General features: G+C 51.8%; 10 protein-coding genes across 10 annotated transcripts; 2 read left to right on the top strand and 8 right to left on the bottom strand.

Moving 5' to 3' along the window:
- The first annotated feature begins 45 nt into the window (after nucleotides 1-45).
- On the top strand, nucleotides 46-2,508 carry EDD37DRAFT_130160 (uncharacterized protein). The gene is made up of 2 exons (XM_062809426.1): nucleotides 46-237; nucleotides 285-2,508. The coding sequence occupies exons 1-2, from the start codon at nucleotides 194-196 to the stop codon at nucleotides 2,374-2,376; spliced, it is 2,136 nt and encodes a 711-aa protein (XP_062666639.1). The 5' UTR covers nucleotides 46-193; the 3' UTR covers nucleotides 2,377-2,508.
- Nucleotides 2,509-3,035: 527 nt separating this feature from the next.
- On the bottom strand, nucleotides 3,036-6,229 carry EDD37DRAFT_638877 (translation initiation factor eIF-3 subunit 9). The gene is made up of 6 exons (XM_062817127.1): nucleotides 5,908-6,229; nucleotides 5,787-5,856; nucleotides 5,664-5,735; nucleotides 5,189-5,612; nucleotides 4,910-5,138; nucleotides 3,036-4,858 (listed from the first exon to the last, which is right to left on the bottom strand). Exons 1-6 carry the CDS (start codon nucleotides 5,930-5,932, stop codon nucleotides 3,438-3,440), a joined length of 2,241 nt encoding a protein of 746 aa, XP_062666638.1. The 5' UTR covers nucleotides 5,933-6,229; the 3' UTR covers nucleotides 3,036-3,437.
- Nucleotides 6,230-6,596: 367 nt separating this feature from the next.
- On the bottom strand, nucleotides 6,597-8,149 carry EDD37DRAFT_130092 (uncharacterized protein). The gene is made up of 2 exons (XM_062809422.1): nucleotides 7,690-8,149; nucleotides 6,597-7,631 (listed from the first exon to the last, which is right to left on the bottom strand). The coding sequence occupies exons 1-2, from the start codon at nucleotides 7,718-7,720 to the stop codon at nucleotides 6,751-6,753; spliced, it is 912 nt and encodes a 303-aa protein (XP_062666637.1). The 5' UTR covers nucleotides 7,721-8,149; the 3' UTR covers nucleotides 6,597-6,750.
- On the bottom strand, nucleotides 8,092-10,086 carry EDD37DRAFT_638873 (uncharacterized protein). The gene is made up of 2 exons (XM_062817126.1): nucleotides 9,788-10,086; nucleotides 8,092-9,721 (listed from the first exon to the last, which is right to left on the bottom strand). The coding sequence occupies exons 1-2, from the start codon at nucleotides 9,909-9,911 to the stop codon at nucleotides 8,283-8,285; spliced, it is 1,563 nt and encodes a 520-aa protein (XP_062666636.1). The 5' UTR covers nucleotides 9,912-10,086; the 3' UTR covers nucleotides 8,092-8,282.
- Nucleotides 10,087-10,647: 561 nt separating this feature from the next.
- Nucleotides 10,648-12,899, bottom strand: EDD37DRAFT_659354 (uncharacterized protein; the record flags this gene model as incomplete). The annotated part of the gene is made up of 3 exons (XM_062819035.1): nucleotides 10,648-12,215; nucleotides 12,270-12,484; nucleotides 12,541-12,899. The coding sequence occupies 3 exons, from the start codon at nucleotides 12,897-12,899 to the stop codon at nucleotides 10,648-10,650; spliced, it is 2,142 nt and encodes a 713-aa protein (XP_062666635.1).
- Nucleotides 12,900-14,264: 1,365 nt separating this feature from the next.
- Nucleotides 14,265-16,495, bottom strand: EDD37DRAFT_130085 (Rieske [2Fe-2S] iron-sulfur domain-containing protein). The gene is made up of 6 exons (XM_062809421.1): nucleotides 16,027-16,495; nucleotides 15,881-15,943; nucleotides 15,689-15,831; nucleotides 15,163-15,634; nucleotides 14,830-15,106; nucleotides 14,265-14,687 (listed from the first exon to the last, which is right to left on the bottom strand). Exons 1-6 carry the CDS (start codon nucleotides 16,198-16,200, stop codon nucleotides 14,575-14,577), a joined length of 1,242 nt encoding a protein of 413 aa, XP_062666634.1. The 5' UTR covers nucleotides 16,201-16,495; the 3' UTR covers nucleotides 14,265-14,574.
- A 113-nt stretch (nucleotides 16,496-16,608) lies between these two features.
- EDD37DRAFT_612212 (uncharacterized protein) lies at nucleotides 16,609-19,711 on the bottom strand (the record flags this gene model as incomplete). Its single annotated transcript, XM_062815340.1, has 2 exons — nucleotides 16,609-18,600; nucleotides 18,647-19,711. 2 exons carry the CDS (start codon nucleotides 19,709-19,711, stop codon nucleotides 16,609-16,611), a joined length of 3,057 nt encoding a protein of 1,018 aa, XP_062666633.1.
- Nucleotides 19,712-20,720: 1,009 nt separating this feature from the next.
- On the bottom strand, nucleotides 20,721-21,857 carry EDD37DRAFT_129709 (40S ribosomal protein S19). The gene is made up of 3 exons (XM_062809415.1): nucleotides 21,588-21,857; nucleotides 21,390-21,453; nucleotides 20,721-21,242 (listed from the first exon to the last, which is right to left on the bottom strand). Exons 1-3 carry the CDS (start codon nucleotides 21,615-21,617, stop codon nucleotides 20,872-20,874), a joined length of 465 nt encoding a protein of 154 aa, XP_062666632.1. The 5' UTR covers nucleotides 21,618-21,857; the 3' UTR covers nucleotides 20,721-20,871.
- A 232-nt stretch (nucleotides 21,858-22,089) lies between these two features.
- Nucleotides 22,090-22,753, bottom strand: EDD37DRAFT_612210 (uncharacterized protein; the record flags this gene model as incomplete). The annotated part of the gene is made up of 2 exons (XM_062815339.1): nucleotides 22,090-22,147; nucleotides 22,197-22,753. 2 exons carry the CDS (start codon nucleotides 22,751-22,753, stop codon nucleotides 22,090-22,092), a joined length of 615 nt encoding a protein of 204 aa, XP_062666631.1.
- A 461-nt stretch (nucleotides 22,754-23,214) lies between these two features.
- Nucleotides 23,215-24,670, top strand: EDD37DRAFT_129717 (uncharacterized protein). The gene has a single exon (XM_062809416.1). The coding sequence runs from the start codon at nucleotides 23,702-23,704 to the stop codon at nucleotides 24,533-24,535; it is 834 nt and encodes a 277-aa protein (XP_062666630.1). The 5' UTR covers nucleotides 23,215-23,701; the 3' UTR covers nucleotides 24,536-24,670.
- Nucleotides 24,671-24,847: the final 177 nt, after the last annotated feature.

The raw sequence follows: 24,847 nt of genomic DNA, 5'->3' as shown, positions 1-24,847 counted from the left end.
TCATGCCATGCTCAAAATGTTGCAGTATTTGTATCGTGGGAGGTGAATGTCGATGGCTGACGCGCTCCGACGCGAATTGGAGAAACAATTCTTTAAGGAACTCCGCAGAAGTTGGTGTCCTTGACTACCTCTCAGAGCAATTGAGATAGTATCACGTAACTCCTCATCACTCCTTCGAGGACACTGTGAGAGGATGGATCGGACAGTGCTTCGACAGAAAGAGCGCTTCCAGCTCAGGTACTACGATGTCTATCCTTTGCGGCCCCATTGACTGACTGTCACAGCTACGAACTCCCTCACGAAGCCTACTTTTCTCACGTCTACCCCCGCCAGTCGTCGAATGGTTCAACGGTGATCATCTATGGCCATGAAGAAGGTCTGCGCCTTGCCTGGTACGCTGGAAAGCCGTTCAAACCAACCAAGAAGGATGCTGCACCACCCAAGGTCAACGGGACTGCGAGGAAGGATGCTATGGTGATTGATCTCGACGACGATGACGATGAGCCGGGGCCAAAAGAAGCACCAACAGCACCTGCAGAGTTCGAGGAAGAGGACGAGGAGATTGAACCAACCGCGCCATACCGAGACATTCTTCGATATGTTGACATACCCCTAGGCACAGCAGCTATGCGCATTGCAGTACCTCACATCCCAAAAGACCCTACACAGATTTCGTCTGAATCATGGCCTGCAATTTACAAAGAGCGCATTCTAGTAGCTGTTGCCTGCTCAGATGCCAGCATTCGCGTCATATCAGCTCCTCTTGATCCTCCAGCTATAGGGGTGGAGGATGTCTCGAAGATGGACGTGCAGGTGCTAAAGATATTCGGACCGACTTCACATCAAGAATTCATTTCAGATATAGCTGTCACACATACAACGGGCATCTCGCACGACCAAGATGACGTCGAGAGACAACCACGAAATACAACTCAAGATGGTACACAACCCAAATCGACGTCTTCCTCTGAGACACCACAATGGTCCCTTTTGATAGCAACGGTATCCTGCTCGGGAGGAGGGCTCCTGTTAGTCCATCAGGTGCCGATCCAGAGCAGCAAAATGCTTTCAACCGCTCCCGAGCATTTCTTGCCGATCAGAAGACACCATTTACGTGCATCGACCATGAGTGCGAAACTTGCTTTCAATCCATCCCCATATCCTGCCGAGCGACACTCCAGCTTGCTGATCACATTGCCTGCCGCTTCATGCATCAAGCTATTTCAGGTATTTCCCACATCTCCAAGAGAGCGCAGAGGGTCCACAGCAACTACCGACTCCGCGTCTACCATGCGATCAGTACGGACAGCTGGCGGATCACGAGGAAAATTTCTCATGACCTTCCTGCCGACTTTCACCCAAGAAGCCGACGCTGCCGGCCCGAGAAGGAAAAGTGTTCTTGACGCACAATGGGTTGCTGGTGGTCGAGCCGTCATTGCACTCCTCGAGGATGGTGAATGGGGAATTTATGATCTCGAAGCAGTTGGACCTATGTCTTCAAATACAGGAGGCAACCTTATTCGCGGACAAGGAAACATTTCTGGTATCCATGGCGGATCTCTGACCAAATTTGCAATTCGATCTACCATTTCGCCAGCCGAGGAAACCAAACAAAAGACATCAAACGCTGAGTCTCAGCCGGCAACAGGTACGTTGGCACCAATGACGCCGTCAACACGTAAAGCACGCTCCGAAGGATTATTCCACGGATCCAAGCGGAACAAGAGCACATCGGAATCTCAGAGTCGACGAGGAAGCATCTATGTTGATGGAAACCACTCAAATCGAACTCACGATGAGTCCGCGGTCATCAGCTACGCGGGCCAAGACATTTACATTTCCTCCATCTCCTCGTTTTGGAAATCAGAGCTCAAACCCACCCGACTCCCAACAATGAAGACGGGCGGTCAGCAAACCCGATCTTTGAGCCTGCTGCCCCGATCCAGCGGCAATGGCGGTGGCTCCGCAGGCCTTTTCGGTCTCGCAACATCCACCCCTGACTTTCTCATTCAAACTGATCACCGCCTCATCTTTTCCGTCAATCCACTCAGTGAAACCACAAGCACCTCAACTCAGACAGCACTATCCCTCGCCCCAGAAGCCTTCGACCAAGCCCTCCTGGCGAGTGGAGAATTAGACGTCGACGGCATGGACCGGGTATTGGAGCAGATGGGCGGCAGCGGCGGCCTGGCTGCGTCGGTATCAAAACCGATGAACATCTTCACCAAAAGCGTTGGATTTCAGATCGACGACGACGAAGACGAGGACGTCGAGATGGCGTCCCCCACACCTGCCAAATTCTCCTCGTTCAAGCCCAGAAATTGGTCCAGACCGTCGACTGGAGCTCCAAAAACGCAGCGGAGGATCTTTACCTAGAGAAAGCGGGCCACAGTCTAAACCATACTCATACTTTCCCCAAGGTCTGCCACAGACTGACGTCCTCTTGAAAGCATATCCTGACATTTGAGGAAAACACGTGGCTTGTCCTCTTTATGTACGATACCCCGGACAACCTGCTTGCTGAAAATCATTTTTCTACAATCACTCACCATTATCGGTCCTGATCTCGATCCTTCTCCCTATACTCCAATCCATGTCCAACCGTGTCTCTATATCGCCCGAGATTTTTTGACCCCAGTATGCTGTCTCTTCTCGTTTTCCTTCCTCTTCCAAACCCCCCTGTCCATACCCCCTTTGAACACAAAAACCAATCGCGACGCAAGGTGGAGCCCAAGGCGAGATCAATACCTTGGTTTGTACTACAAAGCTCAGTATTCTTCGCGAAAGATCAGAAAATGAATGCACCATCCATCAATGTCCTTCGGGACTCCTTCTTGAACTTCAAGAGGGGAAGGATAGACCATTCCAAGCCGAGACACGTTTTTGAGACCCTACTCCTTTAGCTGTATACGCTTAGTATACGGCACCGGGATCTGACTACGGTTTCTTGACGAGTGAAAAAGTTCCCAGCTTACATACTCTGTTTCCGTACTGTGGTACGTGATCATGGAAACGATGACAAATTTTACATTTCATCTTGTCCTTCAATGTTTCTTTACCACCTGCAGATCCTTTCATTTGATTACTGAGTGGGTATCTATCATTTTCACCCCTCAAGTCTCGACTTTCCTACAATCCATTGGAGTAGCCAGCAAGTCCTCCAACGTATGACTAGCCCCCCCTGGATACCTAATGCCGTTTCTCCCAATGCTATGCAAGAATCCGTGTTGACAACAGCCTATCCAGTCAGCTATACAGCTCATTGTGAAACCCACAAATACCCCGACGCAATGCATTGGCCATCAAGACACTGCACTCCTTGCCGTTATGGCGTACGAGTACTTGCCAATCTCAAAGGCCGACATGTAGCAAGAAGCCCCCTTGCCGATGGTTGAACATTTTTCGAAGCGATCAGATGGAGAGCGGCACTTGCTCAATCATCCGGTATATCCCAGACCAGCCAATTCCTTTCGAACTGAATCCTCGCTCGAAATTTTCCGGACCTGCGTGTCCTCCAACTTCTCACCTCCAGCATGTCGCATCTTCAGATCGTCAATTGCTCGGATCTTCTTCAACAGACCTCGAATCTTCTTCTCTTTTGGATCTCCACCCGGAGTCAAGGGGCTGGTAACCTCCAACTCCGGCGGAGTTTGATCTTGCGGGACTGGAGGAGGCGCCGGTAGCGTGGTGCTGATATTGGCCGGTGTATTGACGTGACGAGGTTTCTGATTCGGTGTGGCAGGTAGGTGGCTGGGGCCCCTCGGATGACCATTGGCGTGACCGTGCGACGAGCTCGAGGTGTCCCCACGTTGGCGCCGGCTATTGCTTCGACTGCGTTCCTTTCTAGGTCCAGAAGGCGGCTCCAGACCAGGAGCAGGCGCAGGAACGTAGTTTCTGCTTCGACTGCGTTGATGGCCGCGACCCTGGGGACTTCGACTCGGACTCTTGCCCCTGTCAGCACCATGTTCGGGAGCAAGATTAGGGGGTCCCTCTTCACGTGCTGCTGCAGCTGCAGCCTTCTTCGCCTCCCGCTTTTTCGCATTCTTCTTCGCTGCCTTTGACAGAGGCTCCCCGTCCGCGCCTTCTCCAGTGCCAGTCAAGCTGACGCCGCCACCAGGAGCTGCACCGGGTGGAAGTGGAGCCTTGTCCTCGGCAGGTTCGGCACCAGGCACGACCCGAGAACGAGCTTTGCCGAAGCCATTAATGTTGCTCGCGAACGATGAGATACCATCACGAACGTATGCAGCGCCACCCTCATCTTCACGCTTGAAAGCTAATGGTGTCACCTGGCCTCGTGCACCCGGTGGACGGTACGCACCAGCTGGTTTGCTGGGTGTTTTCCGAGCCGCCATGTACAGCGTAGCACTACTATGCTGCGCAGGGACAGGCGAAAGCGGATCCGCATTCAGTGGATGTGCTGAGGCTGATTGCGGACGCCAGCAGACGTGATACAGCTCGTTCATGTCCTCGTTGTACATCAAAGTGCCGCCAGCATGCCAGATCCGAATGCCGTTGTCGACTCTTAGACGAGGCGAGGTTGTTGCTGTCAGGATGTGAACGCCATCTGGTGACCATTCACAGACGCTCGCGTTGCTCGCCTCAATCGTGCAGACCTTGGAGACGTCCTTCTCGAGATCATAAATGTCCATTTGCCCAGCCAGGTTTCCAAAGCCGGCCACAAGAACAAAACGACCATGAGGCGAGAACAGTACGGTATTGCGCGGTGCGAGAGCAAACGTATGGACCGGCTGAGCCTTGACGTTGAAAATGACTGTCTTCGCTGGCATGTACCCGTAGACCACGGCGAAGCTGTTGGACTTGGGTGACCACGAGACATCGTGAATGGGGCCTTCCTTATCTGGAAAAGGTCAGCTCGTCGAAAGCGGCAGCGGCTCTACGTTAAACATACCCAGGTCTATTCTCGAGTCGAAGCCACCATTGGCGCTGAGTAGGTACAGCGTAGTCTCGCCGTAATAGCTCTTGCCAGTCTTATCCACCTCTGTTTGTGCCAGCACAATCAGAGAGCTACCGTTCTCATTCCACTTCAGTTGCACTTTGTCGCCCTTGAAGAAGTTCTTTTGTGACGCTGGAGTGGTGAACTCTGGCACATTGTAGACTCGAACGGCGGCTGGTTGTCCCTGACCCAAGTATTAGTAGTCGGCAAGAGGATAAAAGTTATGTGGCCTACCTTTCTTTCAGGCACAAACACCGCGATGGTATGGCTCTTTCCAGGAGAAACCGCAAAGTCCGCCACGCCTTCGACCCGAATCTTGTTCCAGACAGTCTTCAAGTCATGACTTTCGTAAATCTGGACTTCATTCGTGACCACTCTTGCGCAGAATGTTTCGTCGTGGGTGTACTGCAGATTCCATCCAGTCTGAGATTTCTGCACAAATCCAGAAAGTGGCTCTTTCTCGACATCTTCGGCCAGAGCCTTTTCGTCGATGACCAACCACACCTTGAGGTTCTTGACAGCGTCGCCGTTTTCGTCCTTGGCAGATCGTTGCCAGGTAATGATGTAGGTACCCAAGGGTGAAAAACCTAGCTCGAACACATTCTCGGCGGGAAGCGTGGAGACAATTGCACCGGTGTCTGCGCTGATGATGTTCACCCTGATATGAATTAGCCAGTGTCCTTCGAACGAGTGCCTTGTGTGTTCCTACTTCTCAGGTGACGCCCAAGCGAAGTATCGGCCGCAAGGTGAGTAGGAGTAGCATCGGAGGTTGCCTTCGGGTCTAAACAGCTGATGTTAGCAATTTAACTCGACAAGAACCGAGAGAGCATACCGTTCGAGTCCCGGGAGCGGCTCGTAGGCTGGTGCACCATTGACCACACCAATACCCTTGAGAGTTCGGACTATTGACACGAGTGAGCACACGACTTTGTCACCCTGCCGATGAGACTTACAGGCAAACTGAGTAGTAAGAGCCATTTCGCGCTATTGGTCACAGACGACGCTTTTGCAGCACTCGAATCGTAATTGGAACAGATGTTTCGTCGGCGGAGCAATTGTCAAGGAGTTTTCGGTCAGGTACACAACAAAGGCGGTAGACGGCACCGTTGAGTATTGTCACAATTCGGGTCTCTCCGTACTTGACAAGTCAATGCCAGCGATTGCGGTAGACGTGCAAATTGCTTTGGAGTGACGAGAGGGTGAAGAGATAGAGGTAGAGAGGAAGAGTGAGAGGGAAAGAAAGTAGTGATGTAGCGAAGCCCGAGCGCAGTTTTGGGTCAAAAAAAGTGTCAATTCAGGTCAATAATGGTCGGTGTTTCGGCCAGGTCCAGTTTAGCCTGGCAATTGCGGTCACTGGTTTCTGAGGGCCTAAGCAACCGCCGGGGAGCCACCAAAGAAACTGCCCAGCAGCCCAAGGAGCCTCACTAACCCTGGCTGACGCGTGTCTCACGTGGCTGTACATGCAAGGCGCAATCCTCAGCCTTGCCATTCACCAAATCTTGAACGAATGTGCTCCGAACTCCTCCTTACGCTCAAAGGACTGAATACCATTTGCAATGACCATTGTCTGGCGTTGAAATAGAAACTCCTGTGAGCGCGCTTCAGACGCTTCAGCAGCCAGTAACCATAAGGTGTGGCCCGGAATCATTTCAGCATCCGTCATCCTCGCCGTGCCTATTCACGCCCTATCGTACAATTCATTCCCACATGACCATCATCCTTCGAGCTCACACATGTAACCGGAACACCATAAGCAGATCAAGCGGGTCTCTTCGACACGGATCGGAAAACACACGCTACTCTCTCTCGAATGGAAAGCTGCCCAACCTAGACCCGTCTGTCATTCCCACCGGCTGATGGGAATGTTCAGAATCTCTTAGTTTGTTCCGCATGATATGCTCTGCCACCTCAGCACCCATTCCGGAATAGCCACCTTCCTGCGTAGGCTCTTCGACGGGTGGCGTTTGCATTGTTGTATCGACAATATCATGGTCGTAGCTCATTCCATCCATAAACTTCGGATCCATGCCGCCGGCGCCAGCACTGGGTGTGACACCGCTCATGGGTGTGCTCTGTCCTGATCCAGCAGCAGGCATCGTGCGTGGAGTTGAAGGCGCATTAACATTCGTGCTTTGCCGAGAAATAGTTCCGCGGATGTTGTAAGGGGTTGATACTGGGCCACTAACAGTACTGCCCGCACCTTCACCAAAGCCGACCAGACTGGCCTTGTCTTCGTCACTGAAGCCGCCTGTGCTGGAGACACCATCTTCCTGGTCTTCGCTCATCTTATCCGCATCGTAGTCAATACTTCCACTGGCCCAGGTAGTCCTGCCGCCAACACTACCCGTTGCGCTTGCGCTACCGACTGTACTTCGCTCCTTGAACTGCGGGACATTGTCGAATCCTTGGCTGTATGCAGTGGTCGATCCTGGCGCCAGATGACCAAGGTGAGATGGTCGCGAGGTGGCGACTCTTTCCAGACCAGCCAGGCGCGAGATGCGGTCAGCTCGCTCTGCTTCGAGAGTGTTGGCGGAGGCTGTTGCACCCCTGCCACCATGACCCATTGCCCCATCTTTGATCGCAACAACAGAAAGAGTGGAGAAAGAAGTTGTGGTCGAATTGGGCGTGCCAGGACCCATCTCACTCGGAGTAGCAGGGTCGGAGGGAGGAGGAGGCACTATGAAATCGACATGGTCAGCATCTGCGCATCTCATTGCTGCGGCATCTGCCCATACAATTGATCAACGTGGGTCCCCTGTTAGGCATGTTGACGTTGTGAGCGACTGTGTGACCGGAAGAGAAAAGTGTGGTACGGTCGCTGCTGATGAAGGTGAAAAGATTATATCTGATTCCGTGTCTCACTGCAAGCCAATTGTGTTCGAGTGCTCCGATATGAAATGAGATGCGTTCGCTCCGTTCTGATGTATATGTAGGACCTCCAACCTGGTTAATGTGGCGTATAGGCAGATGGGATCGGGCGATTTCTGATTCAGCAGAATCGCCAATTCGAGCAAGCACGGAGGACAGGCGATATGAGTATATGATGAACGCGTTCAGGACAGAGAGAGTACGAGTCAATGAAAGTGAAAGGGAACCGTGGGCTGCGCGTTCGATCGAACCCCAGATTATTTTGGGCAGGGGTGTCCCATCGGAGCAGGAAAGCGCTACGTCACCGGCTACTAGCGCAATCGTCTCTAAACGACGGCCCAAGTGCACGTGATATAGGAAGACGAAGCACAATCGGTAGTGTCAAAAGGTAGACTGCATACGTAGGTATCATGGTCATGCAGTTATTCGTAAACGTGAAGAATGCTCAAAAGCATTATAGTCAACCCGCGCTTGCCCTCGCAGCGTCGACTTCCCTTTGTAGTGCCGCAATTTCCGCTAGAATGTCCCGTGCCTCCGAGCTGTCTCGCCTGGTGATGGGCTCACCAGCTCCAAGATCTGCAACACCCAGTGCTCCTAAGGACGGTCTCTGCGTTTCCGTAGAGCTTCTGCTCGAGCCTGCGCGTCCTCTGCGAGGGGGCGGTGGTGGAGGAGGCGGCAGTTGACTCGTCCTTTTCAGATAGAATGGTGTCTGTACTGTTCCAGGCCGAGACTCGGCACTTGAAAGTTGTGGGAAAGCTTGTGTCTCGACGTTGTTGTCTTCTTCCAAGTCATGAATCACGTCAAGTGACGGCCGGCGCTCAGAGGCCGTAGTCATCCGGCGGGCAGGCGGTGGAGGAGGTGCCCTGGATACAGCACTCATGGCCGTGGGGCTGGGCAATGGGTCATCACTCAGCACAGAGATTTGGGAGGAGCTGTTGCGCGCCAGGGCAGGTTTGCCTGGTTGACGTTCACTCTTTCGACGTGCCAAAGGAAGTGTTGGTGGTGTCCGCTTTTGTGATTCGAGCGAGGGTGGTATCGTAAAGCGATCACTTATTGCGCTTTGGTCGATCGACGATGGCTTCAGGCTGTCTTTGTCGAACGAGGCATTCTGGCCCACCGGTACTGAGAGAGTGTTGATGAAACTATCAAACTTGGTCACAGACGCTGCGTCCCCCGTCTCGTGAACAGACTTTCCACGTCGACTCTTTGGCGGCGCTGGAGGCTTCCTACCTGCCGAAGCAGACCCAAGACTCGCCCTCTCCTTTTCCGCTTCTTTGCTATCGAGCTCCTCTGATGTCCGCGGGCTCTCCTCAAGCATTGGTGGAGCAGTCTCGAATATTGAGCGCTGCGAGATCGAAGCCGTATCAGCGGTGGAGCTATTGTCACTTACAGGTTGCACCGAGACTGCGTGTGTGTTTTGTGATGTCCCATCCCCCAGACGAGCACTTTGTCTTTCCCCAGTGAGGAGCATCCTCTTGAAGGCATCGACGTCCATCGTCAGCTTGGCAGATCCACTCTGCTCGTTCGTCCCGGTCGTGGTCTGCTGATAAGCAGCTGAGGCTCGAGGGCCGCTGGCGAACCGTGCTAAGGTATCCCTGACATCGCTCCCCTTCAACGTTGTTTCACTGGTCGGAACTCCAACCACAACGGCATTGTTATAGTTTGTGTTTCTCAACGCTTGCTCGATTGCCTTATCATCATCGCCATCAGATGTCTCGGCAGCAAACGGATCGCTCGAGAGTGCCTGACTGTAGGTCGTAGCCAATGATAGCGGCGCACTCGGGCTACGAAAGAAGGAGGGGTATTCTTGTCGGGCAGATTCTGGTGATTCTGGATATGATACGGGAGAAATGAGGGCCGCAGGAGGAGATGCAAAGTTCACATGCTTGGTGGTTGTCACTGTATTCCGCACGCCAACGTCAGCCGATTTCACACTTTGCAGGCAGAGCGGCACAGGATACTGACCTTTGGTATTGACCGACAACGGACTCGTGCCACGATGCTCTGCTATTGAAGTCGTGGAACTGTTATCGGGAGGCCCTGTCTTCAACGAACTATTACGGCGGAAGGGATTTGTATTTGTGGACATCTGGTCCCAAGAGCCATGTATGAAGCATGCGTCCTTCTGCAAAATTGCAAGAGACCTTGATAGCGAAAAGGATCATGGAACGGTTGTGCCAGGGTTTGTTCGCAAGCACGAGTCCCGTAAGCAGCAGCGACACTGTACAGCGCGATGGTCGGCCTCGGATGCTTTGCAATGCCGGGTTATATCAACGAATGAACGATGACGATTCGCTCGTTTGTCAGGCTGCCTCTTTTGATACTCAATCCGAACCTCACATTTTCAGTGACCTACCAAAATATATTGCAAGATATCAACAACGACTGAAATGCAATAGATATCTAGTAGTCTGTAACATTTATGTATTATCATTATTCACAGCCACGTATTGGCCGATCTGATGTTTCTGTCTATGAGCATTTCACATGCGAGCTTACCTCATGCTTTCTGTAGCAAATAGCTCGTATCCAGCTGTGCTCTCCCCAGTCGTGTATGTATGTTGCCTCTTCTGTGCAAGGAGGACCTCAACCAGTCATGCATATAAGCAGTCATGCAATGTGTACAATGTTCCATTCCCAAAACCCAGTGACTCCGCGTCTATGAGCGCCGATACCTTGATGAAACCAGCCATCAACTGCAGGTCGAGGCAGCAGTGCCAGACTGTTGACAAGGACTCCTCGAAAACTCCAAACTCCATTGCTGTGCAGATAGGACTTGGAGAAATGCCATCCAGTCGTGATTATGTAGAAGTCGTTGATAAAGATCATTTTCCATTCTTCGTTTCAAGCCAGCCGTCTTCGGTCCATTGCCATGATTTGGCACCTTTGACCGGATGAAGCAACATGGGACGAACGACTGTTCGACCATACACATCCTCCCATTCCTGGCCCCCACTCTCGAGAGCGGTCACACCCAGGAATCGTTGGAAGACGGGCATGGCTTGTGCCGAGCTGTAGTACCATGTCATGTTGGTCCAGGCGTATTCGTTCCATTTGCTGAACGAGCTGTTCCAATAACCACCGGATTGTCCGAAGGGTCCGCCATTGAAGGTTTCCTGTAGAGCCTCAGCCGGCCAGTGGCGATCGGCAAAGATTGGATGAGGGAATGTCGTAGACTTGAGACCGTGATGGAGACACATCGTCTGGGGAAACATCTCCGCATCAACGTGGTGCATGTTTTCGGCGTTTTCATAGTTCATGATGTCCAGTGCACGCCGGCTGACTCTGCCTTCAGCAATCAACGTGGCTCTTCGCGGCGTTGATTGACCTTGAGCATAACCCCACAGATAGTTTCGGAACCACCAATTGGTATTCGTTACATTAAAACTGGGTAGGAATCCAATCCAGTCAGCATCTTCTCCTACTCCCCATTCGTAGTTGTCTTCGGCTTCTTTAGTAGGTGGTCTTGGTCCTCGGGGTCGGACACCTTCGACAGAAACAGGACCCCAGATATGATGAGGATCCTCGTTTCGGGTAGATTCTCGGAAATTGGTATTGAAGTCACCGTGAACAGCAGGTATGTAGAGTCTTCCTGAACGTTCCCAGATACCCTTCCGTGGTTGATCTCGTCCAAATCTCTCGATCGACTCGAAGAGATCCAGGTAATGTCCGGTATAGCGTACGTCAAACTCGTGCTGATAAAAGAAGTCGAACTCGGGATGATTGCGAGCAAACCATTGGATAATCATCCATGGACTTCGGCCAACAAAAGCATGTTCGGCCATATTCGAGTACAGACCGCGAATTTGAGCGTGATTCCAGACCTCTGTCAAGGACCGGAACTCTGGGGGAATGTGTTTCGCAATGGTGGCTTCTGGCTCGTCTTCACCGACGAAAATGGGGACGCCCTCGTCTTTGACGTGAAGCAGGATGAATACCTGGTACTTGCCTCCGCTTGCTAGTGAGGCCTCGGCAATCATTGCTCGAATGTTCATGACAACATCGGCGGTCCATTTCGCACCAGTCCAGACACGAATCAGGATGGCAGTACGCTTGGCCTTGTTGACCATTCCAGGTTCCAAGGTTGCGGAAAGGGGTTTGGCCTTCGCTTGATCATGCTTGTGTTTGATGTTGGAGTACTGGATGGAGTTCTGTGGGCGCTCCTTGAGAGGCTTGAATCGTTGTTTGTTAGCAGCAACGCATTTCTCTTGCAGCTCTCCCCAATCGACCTTGTCCCAGTCCAAATTGGTGGTTTTTTCCTTCTGCATGTCCTCTAGATCCATAGCGTCGAATTGGTCTAGTCCGTAGGCCGAGAAGCGGCCAATACGGTCAAAGGACACTTCCCCATCCAAGCCCGAGGCTTTGTAAGAGCCAAGGACAGGGTCCACGGCGCCTTGAGGTTTATTAGTCGACTAGTCAATCACACGTACAAGGACAGGTTTCATACCGTTTGCTTTTCCAGGGTATGCCCAGACTGCATCGTCTTCGCTTTCGTTGATGGGCAGGCCTCGTGGACCAACGCAATGAACAATGTTCGAAACAGGCTCGATGAAATTCTTGTAGCCGTCATAACGAATGAAGTGTGGTGACTTGTTTTTACAGTCGAGCTCGCCAGTCTCGCAGGAGCGGAGGTGTGAGGTGCCGCGCGTCAATCCAGCGTGCCTGTGCTACAATGTCAGTTCATTGAGATAAATGCGCAATGCTGGGTCTGGACGCACGTGGGAAAGTCTTTCCATAACCAGTCTTCTTTCTTGGATTGCTCCATCAATTTGTCCATCATCTCCATGTCACTGAGTTGCCTCGGAGGCTCCGGGGGCGGAGAAGGTGGAGGTGGTGGTGGCGGAGGTTGGCTCATCACTTTGATGAGCAAGGCAAAGCCAAGAATACTCGCAAGTACTTTGACAATGAGACGCAGACGCGGCATGCATATCTGCCATTTTGAAGGTTTCTTCCAAAATTCGGGTTTGGCCGGTGTCCAACTTGGACTCCAGCTCGGAGGGGGAGTTTCTGGTTCAGGAGGATCTTGAAGCAAGCCCATTTCGGAGCGACTGCCGCTGATGGTAAGTCGGCGTGTCATGGAGTGCTTGTCGAGAAGAGGCTGCGGTGGTTGTGTATGTCTCGATGGTGTGATTGGAACGAGTGACTTGAGGTGGGAAGGGGAGCGGTTGACGTGGCTTCCCAGAGGTGTGTGTGTGTGTGTGTTAGTTGTTTGCCCGTCGTCGTTGTATTAGGGTTTATGGTAGTAGGTCGGCGCAAAAGAAGACGGGGAAGCGAGCAAACAATTAGACGGCTTCATGCAACTTCAAATTGCGAATTTCGGGGCAGGGGGGTAGCGACTGGCGTGGTTGTAGACAGATTGGCGAGTGCTGTTGTTGTAGTTGCAGGCGCAGCCAGCCGACAAAGCGAATGATTGTCGGGGAGCGAAGGGCAGGAGCGAGAGGCGGAGAGGGAGTCGAGGAGAGGAGGAGAGGAGGTGGGTTTGATATGAAGATGCGACAGATGAAGACGCCGGCGAAAGAAGTTGACGACGAAGATCATATCATGATTATCCGCACTACTGTAGCATTGGCTAGTAGCCTCAAAGGCCTGTACTCGTAAAGGCAATACCTTATCCACTAGTGGGCGGACGGCGGCAAAAAAGCCTTTTGGAAAAACCAGGATTGTCTGTTAGGCATGCCCGCATTGGCTGTTGGTCCGGCGGCGTGGCCAGCTCTCTCTGCCCCCAAGGGGCCCAACGTGCGGGCACCACCTAAACTATAATGAGGGCATCTACAAGTCTATTGAATCATGAAGTGCGTCCAATCGCACTGAATGGTGTATGTCGCCATATCTATTGCCCGCTTGTCTCATAACACACATCATCGGCGCACCACTCACACAGCATGCTTCGCTTCCCCAGCCTCGGAGTTTTTCCTTCGTTTCCCATGAGGGCCTTCACACAAGATTGCTGCGCCCATACCAAGTGGGATTAACTTCGCGCCGCTGCGTTATTTATATTCATCATGACCGCGAACTGTCACTCCAACCTGGCAGGACTGGCAGCGCAAACTCTCATCCGGACAATTAAACTTGGCGAGAAAAGAAGTGCCGTACATAGTGAGTTGAAAAGCTTCATTAGCTTAACCTGAAACCGGGCTGGTGGTGGAGCACTTGGAGCTGCATTATGCATGAGAGAAACTAAATTCTCCTCCAAGGGTCGCCGGTCTGCTCGATGCATTGAATACAAGGATATCGTTCGACGGCTGCACGATAGACTGGCGATTAGACTGTGAGGCAGGTAGGATTTCGTCCAACCGAGGGGAAGGTTGACGGTTGTTTCTATCCGAGTCAATGGCGGGAAAATACCACACATGGGCAGATAAGAGTGGAGAGCCTTCACAATGCCATCACAACTTCACAAGCCCATCAACAGCCATCACAACATCACAACATGCCAGATAAAAGAAGCTTTCAAGCCTTAAGATAGGAGCCGCGTAATCGCTTTTGTTGAGAATGACGTATCGATGCCGGTATCTTTCTCCACCTACACCAATGCCAATACACGGCTTCCTTGCCGGCGTAAACACCACGATCTCCCTTCATGACACCTATAGGTCACACCAACCTCACTTGATCAATCCTATCGCTCCAAACTCGTATCTACTCGTACAACCATGTACAACCCATACACACTTTAGATCTGCACTATCTACAGGCATGTGGATAGTTTGATAGTTCCACAGACTGTTTGATCTACCATCCCCTTCTCTCTTTCACCATTCATATTCCGCTCCAACCAGCTTGCACAAGGTATCCGCTTCCACCGCCTCGGCCTGTCCTCGTGGGATGGCAAAGTCGATGTTTCTACCTTCCGCTTTCTCTCGTTCTGCATGTCGGATTAGCAACTCCCGCACTTTATCAAGATACCATTTGACCGCATGTTCTATTTACACCCCGGAATTGTCAGTTTTACCGGCGATTTTATCCGTCCAAGGCGAGTGGGTAGAGATAGGACTTGGTGAACTTACCTTCAACGGAGTGCAGCTTCCCTACGCCCAGAACCCCGCTTTTGAATCCCTTTTGCGCGTTGACCGCCAGCTCGACGTCCTCGGTCTCGACAAATCGCCAATAAGCAATGTCGTGATTCATCCAATGGTCATACTCGGCACTAGGCTTCTGCATACTCGACCTCCGATAGGTCTCGCTGTCGTAGGACGTCTCTAATGCACCAGTGGCGTTGAACCTTCCTATAAACAGCAGGTTGTCACTGAATGTCACAACCCCGACCGGATATAACCAGGTGATCTTTTATTACATCTGTCAGTCTCTCAAACGGTATATGAAGCCCAACGGAGACTTACGTATGCTTCGGACAACCCTTCTCTCTTGGGCGGCAAAAAATGTCGAGATGCTCCGATACCTTGCCGCAGATAATACTGATCGAGGGCAAAGTCTTTAGGCAAAGTCGTCGGGTGGCCGGTCTGGCAATGGTAGCACTCTTGGAATCCGTCGGCAAAAGTCTTCCAGTTGAATTCAGTCCCAGCAACCGAGCTGTTCCAGGTGTGATCATACTCCCAGCCATCATTGGGAAACAAGGCAAATTCATTCCCAATCTCCTTCCCGGTCTGTGATTGTGGGAGAGGCTCAAAGTCATCGCCAAACTGCTCCTCAAAGCTCACCGCAGGAGTATCTCTCGAGTCGAAATTGACAAAGATAAATCCTTGCGGCGTGACGTGAGTGTGAATTTTGAAAAGCGAATGAGCCTTCGGGTCAAAGTCTGGCAAGTTGGTATATTCCCTTGCTTTATGCAGTTCGCCAGTCGGCAAATACGACCTGGAAAGATTAGCATGAATGAACTTACCCCCATGTGTATCGGGTGATGCTCACCAGCCATGAAAGCGGCATGCCAAAATGGTACTCGATCCGCTGGTCTTCTGCGTGACGGGATGGCCTCGGTGCCGACAGATATTGTGGAAAGCATTGATGTTCCCATCCTTATCCTTTATCAAGAAGAAATTCCAGCCGAACATCTGTTCGGTGTCAGCTATACAGGACAACATCAGTGAGAGCAAGACACACCTCCATGGTCAAGTAATCCCCAGGTTTCTGGAACCGGGCTGTAAAGCTCGCAACATGCCACAACTATAAGACGAACTCGTCAGTCTCTCTGGACGATTGCAGCGGCTCAGGTTTGTTCCCGGCCATTTTGCAACAACAATACCTACCGTCGAGAACAAGGCTCTCTTCTCAAGTTGAAAGATCTTCTCGTCGCGATAGTACCGTGAAGGCACGAGATCATGCGTCTTCCGGCCCAAATCAGTTGCCGTCAGGTTCTTCTCCCTGCCCTTCTGCAAATACCCGCCATTGGCGAGGAAGTGGGTGCTATCAACCGTCGTCATGCTGCCGGTAAGCGAATCGACCTGTAACCAGCACTTGAAACCGAAAATGAGACAAGGGATTGCCCTTCTATGAATATAACTGATCAGGTTGAGAACAAGATCGTACTTGATGATGCCCCCGTCGTGATAGGAATGTCTTCCCAGACAACGGAGAAGGCCGTCCGGGGGTATATTTACTGCATTCGGGTTCGCCTCGTTCCAAGCTCTAGCCGTCGGCACCAACGACGAATGATTGTCTGTGACCTATTGCAAGTTATGCCTAAGACTCGAACGTGTCTGATAGGAGATGACCTCTACAAGAAAATCTGGAAGTTGTGAGAGAAGATGTCATTAATGTGGTCACGACCTAAGCCTTGCCTGTTCTTGACTTTCTATAAACAATCAATATCCTCGGCCTTTATCTTGACTTTAGTAGAACGCATCACCAACATTTCGCCTCATCCGCTGCTTCACTTCCTCATCGGTCAAGGGTGTCTTGCTTCTCCCGCCAAAGAACCGCTTTACGCGACTCTGATGGTGCGACAGCACCTGCTGTATCTCCTCGGGCTTCACCTCTGGCAACAACTCTGGAGGCGACCGTGAGTGACCAGTCGTCTCGACACTGGTTCGCGGCGTAGAGAACTCTGTAGGAGGCGAGATCGGAGAGATCGTCGTTGGCGAACTCGAGTTCCAACTGGCCATGGACGAATGACTGTATGGTCGTGCTCGACGCGAAGGAACTCGTGTAATTTCTCGATCAAGCGGTGACCTAGGCTTTGGTGGCGAGACCGGAAACGCACCTGGGGTTCGCGGGAGGGCGTCACGGTCCTCGAAGTATATCGCCGGCACCCTAGACACGCGAGGTATGTTCGGAGGTTCCGCGACTTGCAGGCCTTCCATGCTTGGTGCGCGTCGTGGTCGACGAATCTGTAGACTCCCTGGGACCGGTACAGGCTTTCGTTGAGGTAAGTGTACGGAAGTGAGAGGCACTGGGACTGCGCGGCGACTTACAGGCCGTCTCGTTTGTGGATTATTGAGATAAAGTTGCTGGCTGTCTGCCGTCGGTGAGCATGTTTCGGGGTTTTGATGAGGCCCAGAAATACCCGAAAGACCAGCCTGAGCCTCATTCGTTCCTGTCATCCACGTCCACGCACTGTTGGCTCGAAGTGGATCTGACCATGCAGCCTGTTCGTCAACGTTGAAGGACGGCGACGTAGGAGTTTGTGGTGTCAAGCCGGAGACCAGACTTCCAGACGTCTCTGCTAGCTCTACAAGCGATGGAGCAGAAGAATCCGGAGTCAGGGGTGTTCGTGACGACACCAATGGTTCTTGTTTCATAGTCGCACCATCATTTTGCGAGTCTGACAATGGCATCCTCTCCGGAAGAGTGGGACCGATGGCTGCAGCACCATTCTCGATAAGTCCAATAGGGTCCTCGCCAACATCGACAGCTTCGGTCATCAGGCGATTGTTTGCGGAAAGCATGTTCTGGCGCCTTTCAGTGATGAGTTTGAACCAGGCACGCTCTGCAGCTACCACCGACACTTGAGCTTCCAGCTCACAGAGGTATGTGTGCCTAACCTTGGCCATCTTCTCGTCGTTCATCCGGATCAGCACACTCAACTCCATGGAGGCATTGGCTTTCAGCGCATCCGACTCAGACTTATGCTTGCTGATGAGCTCTTGGTACTTTTCGTCACGTTGCTTTTTGAATTTCTCTTGCAACCGTCGTTCTCTTGCTTCTTTGTCGTTCTTCCCATGAAGGTGCATCTGAATCTCAAGGAAGAGATCGTCCTCGAGCTCGTCTTGCTCGGCGGTAAAGACACCTATGTCGGATTTGTGCTTACGTTCGATAAGGGAGGTTCTCTTGTTGATGTTGGACTCCATCGTGCTTTGAAGCTCTTGATTTTGCTTTTGCTGCACTGTGATCTGCTCATCCCGCTGTTGTGAGAAGCGTCGTTCTCCTCGCACGTGTCGATTGTCCAGCATTTGTTTTTGTGCATCGACGAGCTTGTCTAACGTGCTTTGTAGGTCGGCGCAAGCCTCAGCAACGGAAATTCGTCGCATTTCTTCATATTCGCGCTCCAACCGCTCTGCCTCCTCTCTTCTCGCTGCTTCCTCTAATAAACGCTCTTGTTCCAGTTGTGCCAGTTGAGCATCAAGCTCTTCTTGCTCCTGTCGGTGTCGATGACGTTCTTCTGCTTCCTGTCTTTCGACAGCTTCGACATCAGCAATTGCTTGAGCGATCTCTGCAGCCTCATCGTCAAGAGCGCTCTGTCTATCTCTTCTCCGACGGGCGAGATCTGCTTGCCTGTTGGCTTCGTCGACTTCGGTGCAGTGACAAGTACGCCATTTCACGCCACAAACGTAGCAGAATTGAGCACCACATTTACAGGTCATATGTCGGCAGCCTGTGGAGCGCTGATGGTGGTCAGTACTGTCTCCCAAATATAGGTTGCAAACTCACCTCAACCAATGTTCGGCATTTGTAACAGCGGCGCCAACCTTCTGAGTCAGCAAGAGACATCGTTGCTTCCAAGCCATAATCTTGAGGGCAGTCAGACGTCCTGTCGTGGGCTTGGCCCCGACAGATGCTGCATAAGGCACATGCACAATGCGGACATTTCTGGTTAGTGTTGCGATGCCGGTGTAGCTTCGCAGGCGGGATCCATTTCAGACACTTTGCATTCGGACAGTACCAGCGCTCTTGCGGAGGGATAGAGTACTCTGCAGCCTTCTCTTTATATGTCTCCCTTTGTTTGCTGTCCAGTGGAAGTAGGGCGGTCTTTAGAGGAATTTCCGTAAGACAACATTTTGGGGGGAAACTCGATTCGTTCTGGAGGGCTGTTGTGATCAATGTTGTCAAGCACGGCTTGCAGTAAGAGTGCGTGCATGGCAGCCTCGCAGTATCTGGTTTCCCAAATTCGTCAAAACAGCTGGTACATTCCACCAGGGGCACCTTCAGGATCTTTGGGACGGCCGCAGGCGATCGGTCCTTTTCCGCTTTCTGTTTGAGGGCTGCTATGAGGTCAAGAGTGGATCCGACGATGCCAGTCATGGGAAGGCGTGGTCTGGAGGAGGTTTTGTGTCCGCTGGATGATGTTGAAGGTGCATGTGCGGAATATACGCTGCGGGTTTCTGAATCTACTTCGCCCCCGGTTGACTTTGATGTGTCGGGCGATAGCAGTGAAGTTGTAATTGTCTGTGGTCGGCATGTTTCATTTCTTGCAACTTGTCCAGAAGAATCTGACAGAGATCTCGGCTCAGTGGCAACTGGTGGCTTGGTCGCAACGGGACGGCCAGTGAGTGTTAGCGACCATACGAGAATCTGCTTGAGCTTTTCGGGCAAAGCATCGTATTCCTCGAACGTTTGCAGTTCTGCTGGTATGGGATAGCGTGACCAGTCATCGTCAGGCTCTAGGTCTGGCCTCGATATCTTGAAGGCTTCCCAACTTCCGCTGGCCGCAAGTTGCTTCTTGACAGGAGTTTCGTTGTTGTTAGCTGACATTGACGTGCGAGAAAAGAACCACATGTAGGGGACAGTTCGATGGTGGTGACACAAAGCTGGACGTCTTCAGGTATTCAAGTCTGCAGAATATACTCGGGGTCTGCCCACAATATGAGAAGCGGGATTAGCAAACAGCAGGCCGAGGCAGTGTCTGTTCAACGAGTTGAAAGGGCCATGTTCTCTTGGCCATGGGACAAACCACTTAGTACAACCTTCAATCAGATTTCGGTAAAATCATGGCACAGCAACACCTAGAGTCACGAGGCATATTGGAGAGGAGCATGGGAATATGGCGTCAGAAAGAGTATCAAAGATCGCCTGATTCTGCGGGACATTGGAACCATTGCCTGGTTCGTGGAGCTTGCTGGCGTGATAAGAAGTAGCGAAAGGCAGCGGAACAGACGAGGTGTCTTATCAGGCGTTGGGTGTGCGATCGGTTTGGACTGCTCGTTCCTACCGATGAGTGCGCCTTGCCTAGCTTGTTAGTTTTTTGACGCCTTGTCGCGGCTGTGCAGGGATGTGCCTTGACATATACACTTTCCAGAGCCGCAGCCAAGGCTGTATCCTTTGGAAAACCGACATTGCAACGAAACGAAGCCAGTGACGCCATGCAGCGAAGACGATGTCAATGAACATGTGGTGTTGAAAGATCTTCGCGACAGGATTTATCGTGATGGAGGAGGTAGAGCAAGGTACGAGGTAGATTTGGGCAGTCTCTGACCGGAGAAAGCATTCTCCTGTTCCGTGGACCCCACGTATTGCAGCACTTTGATATTTGAAGTGGTACGCAGCCAAAGTTATTCGAGAGCATCCAACATGCTTGCTCAAAATGCGGAATGGGTAACAGGCCCATGGCCACCTCAAAAAATAGATCAAGAGCATCGTTTCTTTTACGCAGTGTTAGACGCGATCATGGCAGGAGAGCAAACGCAAAACAAAGTGCAGATCCTGATCAAACTTGAAAAAGTTGCATTGAGTCTTCGCTGCCAGTATCATGCAATAGAACTCGTCTCGACATGCTGCATCTGCAAGCAGACAGCCAGACTGCTCACCCTCCTGTGGATAGTTCGTGGCGTAGCTTGGCTTTCTCAGCCGCCAGCACATTTCCCATCCCAATGGACAGAGGTTGGCAAGAGAATCCTTTTAATGCTCCCCGATTGACGCCGATCTTTTTGCGACTAAATTTACTCGTCATCCTCCTCCTCGCCCTCGATGGCAGTCTGGGCAATTCGGTCCAAATCTCGCATGCCGGATTGAGTGATTCTTCGGCCTCCCTTTCCGGTACCCTCCTCATCTTCATCAGCCTTCTCAAGGATTCCAAGCTTCTCGAGGGATTGCATGACTTTTCGGTCGACAGAACCGGACGCATCAACATGATGGGAAGGTCTTGATCCTCGGTTCTTTGTGCTACCGTGGACTTTTCGGAGACGGCCTACACCGACGGACTTTCGGAGGTAGACATGTCGGGCGACAGCAGCGGCTCGGACGTAGAACCAGTCGGCGGATTGAGGAGGGAGTTCGTTGGAGTGTGAGGTCTTGACGGTATCAACCCAACCTATCATGAATGCAATGTCAGTCCTAAATCTCCCTGTGGTTCTCACTTCCTGTGCGCACGACTTTGATCTCGAGGAAACGGCATGTTCTCGCTCCACCGATCGTGTCGGCAGCGAAGTGTGATCTGGCGGTTGAGGATTGGTCTAACCTGGTATTTGGAGCTTTCCCTGTCTCTTCAAGAAGTCTGCGTATGCGGTGATGAATTTCTGGGCCTAAATATCCATCCTCGTCAGCGTACATTCTTCTCTACGATGCGAGATATCCTCCATGTTGGCTATCCCAAACACCTCCTCTTCAAACAGTCCATTCATGGTGTCTTTCGCAGGTTGAACTTGGGTGCACTCACATCGACATCGCGAACGGTAACACCACCCATGATTGCGGTTGTTGGAGACAGGGTCTCTGCAATCAGATTTGTGGTCTAGGTAGAGAGGAGTCGTTGAGCTTGAGGAGCAGTGTTGTCTGTTGCGATCGGTCAGGTCAAAGTCGACCCATCGTCAAATTCTCGTTGTGCTCAATGCCAAGAATGATGGGTCTTGGCATCGAATTTACCGTCGTTTAGCCGAGCAGTACTGAAAAGACTCCATGCGAAGCGAGGCCGGACTTCCCACTTCCTCACTCAGAATTACCACTGACTTATCATTGATGAACACATAATAGATGCATTCCACCAAGGCAACGGTGAGAGAACGTCACGCGGGACCATTGGCAGTGCGACTAAGAGGAGAGATTTTATCATTACAACAGTGCGGAGATTCTTTGCTTCATGTCATCCCCTTCACTGCACTTTTCGCATCAGTTGCAAATGCGAGGAATAATGCAGTGCCCGGGAAGTTCGAGGCACAGCACTACAGATTCATTGCGCGCATCGCACAGCCGATAGCACCAACATGCAAAGTGGCTCGTCTGAAGAAAATGTTAGTCGCGACACCAAACCACGACCACCGCCACTTACAGGATATTCAGCATCGACCACCAACGCATAAGTTCCGGGGTAGCATAACTCTCGACACTGTCCTTCTTGGCATCGACTTTGGCATCAGCATGTTCTCCTTGATCTGCTGCGTGTGCACGTCTGTGCAGCTCATCGTTCGTTCGCTTCATGACTCCAAAGGTGAAGGGAACAATGGCAACGGACAGGGCCGCAGCAGTGTAGAGCAGCCTCCTTTGGACGCTGGCAGCGTAAACCAACGTCCTAGCCGTGTAAATGTAACACCCAGAAGCAAGCATGGCCGCAACTGGGCCTCCCTTGCTACCGAGGCTATACATCGCGGCCCATTGTTGCGCGAGATGCGAAGGCTTGCTGGCTGGCTTTTTCGAATGAGTGGATGTTGGCGACTCTTCGTTGGCAGCATTTGCAGGAGGAGGCAACGGTGATGATCGCGAGGGTAGCAACAGCACAGGCACAGTGATGTATGTGATGGCCAAATTAGCCCCAACGAATATTGCGGAGAATCCTATACCAAGCGTCCCTGCCAGAGGCCCGGGAGAGATCCCGAATTGCGACGCCATCTGTATCTTCTTTGGAGTCTTGATGGTCTCCCTTAACAGAATGAAGAACGGTGAGGATTAATTGCGAGCTTGAAAATCTTCAAGCGTGACTATCATTCCGACAGCTTGACATTGAGAGGTACGGAACGCGACGGGAGTAAGGCCAGGTCGACTGCATTTCGTGGCAGTAGTACCCCATCGTACAGCTCGGGTTACACGTGACCCTGAGAACTGCTCTCAGAAGTACTGGCAAGCAGAGGCACCAGTCACCGGAATGAAAGGGCGAGATAACGTTGTACCAGGACAGAACTGACTCCATCTCAAAGCCGTATCACGGTTGGTAGCGGTCCAATGCAGGACTGCTCACCAAGGCTGAAGGTTTCGCATGGCAGCAAGATTGAAGTTTGAGTGTTTTGAAACCCCAAATTTAGTAAGTCGCGCAAGTTTTGGATAAAGTCCCGACCGTGTTTGTGGTGTGTGGTACCAAAAGGACGGGTACAACTTTGAAGTCGTGGGCGATTTGGTCCTCTTGGAAAGCGTCCAAACCTCGCAGGGCTAACCTTCTACGCTCTGGTTTCGTGATGCGGCATCCTAGACAGCCCATGACTGCCCCGAGCGCTGCTCCGGTATTCCACTATTCGGAAGCCACCCGATCGTACTGCGCTGGAATTGGTCGGTTCCGGGCTTGTGGTGCTCGAGCAATGCACCATGTTCGGCAGGTATAGTGAACCTATGCTCGCTTAGCTGTGGAATTGGCCTGATATGCTTGAAACCTGGACCCCAAATACGAGGTACCACGATGGACGAGATGGACGATAGGAATATATTATTTGACCTCCTGCCGACAGCCAGGCCTCACTCCCTCATCAGACAATTCAGTCCACACGGCAGCCCTTGCATCCAATATCAAGTCTTAAACCTATCCCCAACGCAGACAACCACACCTAGCTACCTACCTACCTTCTCACAATGCTCGCAATACAGATCCTCGGAATCATTGAGCTTGTCTTCTTCTTTCCAGCTCTCCTTGCAGCAACACTCGTTGTCTACAAACATGGCGCCGGAAAGCAACTGGGCTGGCGATTCCTGGCCATGATCTGCTTGTTCCGTGTGATCGGAGGCATCTGCGCCATCATCTGGGCGCATACATCCTCGAGCGGCGCACTGATCGCTTACGAGGTCAATGACAGCTTCGGGCTGTCTGCCATCATCTATACTGCCCTTGGTCTTCTCCACCGGGTTGAAGATGGAATGGGAGGCCGTGGCTTGCCTTTCACAGTCTTCCGAGTACTGGCAATGCCAGGTCTGGCGGGTTTGATCCTCAGTGTCGTCGGCGCCACCAACGTTATTGGCAACTCCTCCGACTCCTCCAGTTTTTCCTCAGGCATGGCTGAGCTCAAGGCTGCTGTCATCCTCTTCTTGACTGTCTATGTGGCCGACATCTGCATCACAGCCTATGCTTTCTTCAACATCACCCACGTCCAGGATGGCGAACACAGACTGATCTATGCAGTAACAGTGACCTTGCCGTTCATGGCGGTGCGCATGATCTATTCTCTGCTGTGCGTCTTCCTCAATGAGCACAACATCTTCAGCACCTGGAGTACCAGTGCCTTGCCGATCTTGGTTCACGGAATGATGGGTGTCATGATGGAGGCAATCATTGTGGTCATCTTCACCGTTGCTGGGTTTATGACAGCCTCGATCTCGAGAGTCTCAGGATCAGCACGACCGACCACGGATGGCCAATTGAAGGGAAAGGTGGCACCACCTGTGTATGACCTTGGTACTCGAAACGTTTGAGCTGAAAACAATGACACCTTTGAAAAGACAGTGCGGAGTTGTGTCATACGGATCGCAGAGAGATATGGTGCTCAACATGGTCCACCTCAAAGCAGACGCGGTTGCTGAAATATTCGTGAATATTGTTGGTTTATGAATTCGTATAGATCCCCGGTGGTCGTTTTGGTACATCGAAAACGCTGATACATTAGTCTTGAGGTTCAAATATAGCTGTCTTCAGCATAACTTGAAGCTTTGTTTCGTCAATATGACCTTGTGATACCTCTCCATCTTACCGTGGGCTGAGGACAATGTCTGGCCAATGTACCGAAG

This window comes from Exophiala viscosa (genome assembly GCF_022695815.1).
Source record: "Exophiala viscosa unplaced genomic scaffold EDD37scaffold_11, whole genome shotgun sequence".
In the NCBI taxonomy this organism is placed as follows: domain Eukaryota; kingdom Fungi; phylum Ascomycota; class Eurotiomycetes; order Chaetothyriales; family Herpotrichiellaceae; genus Exophiala; species Exophiala viscosa.
This window is presented reverse-complemented; position numbering and strand designations above follow the sequence as displayed.

What these genes read in the sequence shown, in the direction of transcription:
- EDD37DRAFT_130160 (XM_062809426.1), top strand. Translation starts at nt 194, where the DNA reads ATGGATCGGACAGTGCTTCGACAGAAAGAGCGCTTCCAGCTCAG. An exon ending in AAAGAGCGCTTCCAGCTCAG is followed by an intron (nt 238 to 284) that starts GTACTACGATGT and finishes TGACTGTCACAG; the next exon opens with CTACGAACTCCCTCACGAAG.
- EDD37DRAFT_638877 (XM_062817127.1), bottom strand. Translation starts at nt 5,932, where the DNA reads ATGGCTCTTACTACTCAGTTTGCCT. An exon ending in GCTTGGGCGTCACCTGAGAA is followed by an intron (nt 5,613 to 5,663) that starts GTAGGAACACAC and finishes AATTCATATCAG; the next exon opens with GGTGAACATCATCAGCGCAG. An exon ending in CGACTCGAGAATAGACCTGG is followed by an intron (nt 4,859 to 4,909) that starts GTATGTTTAACG and finishes GACCTTTTCCAG; the next exon opens with ATAAGGAAGGCCCCATTCAC.
- EDD37DRAFT_638873 (XM_062817126.1), bottom strand. Translation starts at nt 9,911, where the DNA reads ATGTCCACAAATACAAATCCCTTCCGCCGTAATAGTTCGTTGAAGACA. An exon ending in GTTGTCGGTCAATACCAAAG is followed by an intron (nt 9,722 to 9,787) that starts GTCAGTATCCTG and finishes TGCGGAATACAG; the next exon opens with TGACAACCACCAAGCATGTG.
- EDD37DRAFT_130092 (XM_062809422.1), bottom strand. Translation starts at nt 7,720, where the DNA reads ATGCCTAACAGGGGACCCACGTTGATCAATT. An exon ending in GGGACCCACGTTGATCAATT is followed by an intron (nt 7,632 to 7,689) that starts GTATGGGCAGAT and finishes TCGATTTCATAG; the next exon opens with TGCCTCCTCCTCCCTCCGAC.
- EDD37DRAFT_130085 (XM_062809421.1), bottom strand. Translation starts at nt 16,200, where the DNA reads ATGACGACGGTTGATAGCACCCACTTCCTCGCCAATGGCGGGTATTTG. An exon ending in GCATGCCGCTTTCATGGCTG is followed by an intron (nt 15,635 to 15,688) that starts GTGAGCATCACC and finishes TAATCTTTCCAG; the next exon opens with GTCGTATTTGCCGACTGGCG. An exon ending in AAGGGTTGTCCGAAGCATAC is followed by an intron (nt 15,107 to 15,162) that starts GTAAGTCTCCGT and finishes ATGTAATAAAAG; the next exon opens with ATCACCTGGTTATATCCGGT.
- EDD37DRAFT_129709 (XM_062809415.1), bottom strand. Translation starts at nt 21,617, where the DNA reads ATGGGTGGTGTTACCGTTCGCGATGTCGAT. An exon ending in TTACCGTTCGCGATGTCGAT is followed by an intron (nt 21,454 to 21,587) that starts GTGAGTGCACCC and finishes ATGGATATTTAG; the next exon opens with GCCCAGAAATTCATCACCGC. An exon ending in GGGAAAGCTCCAAATACCAG is followed by an intron (nt 21,243 to 21,389) that starts GTTAGACCAATC and finishes CATTCATGATAG; the next exon opens with GTTGGGTTGATACCGTCAAG.
- EDD37DRAFT_129717 (XM_062809416.1), top strand. Translation starts at nt 23,702, where the DNA reads ATGCTCGCAATACAGATCCTCGGAATCATTGAGCTTGTCTTCTTCTTT.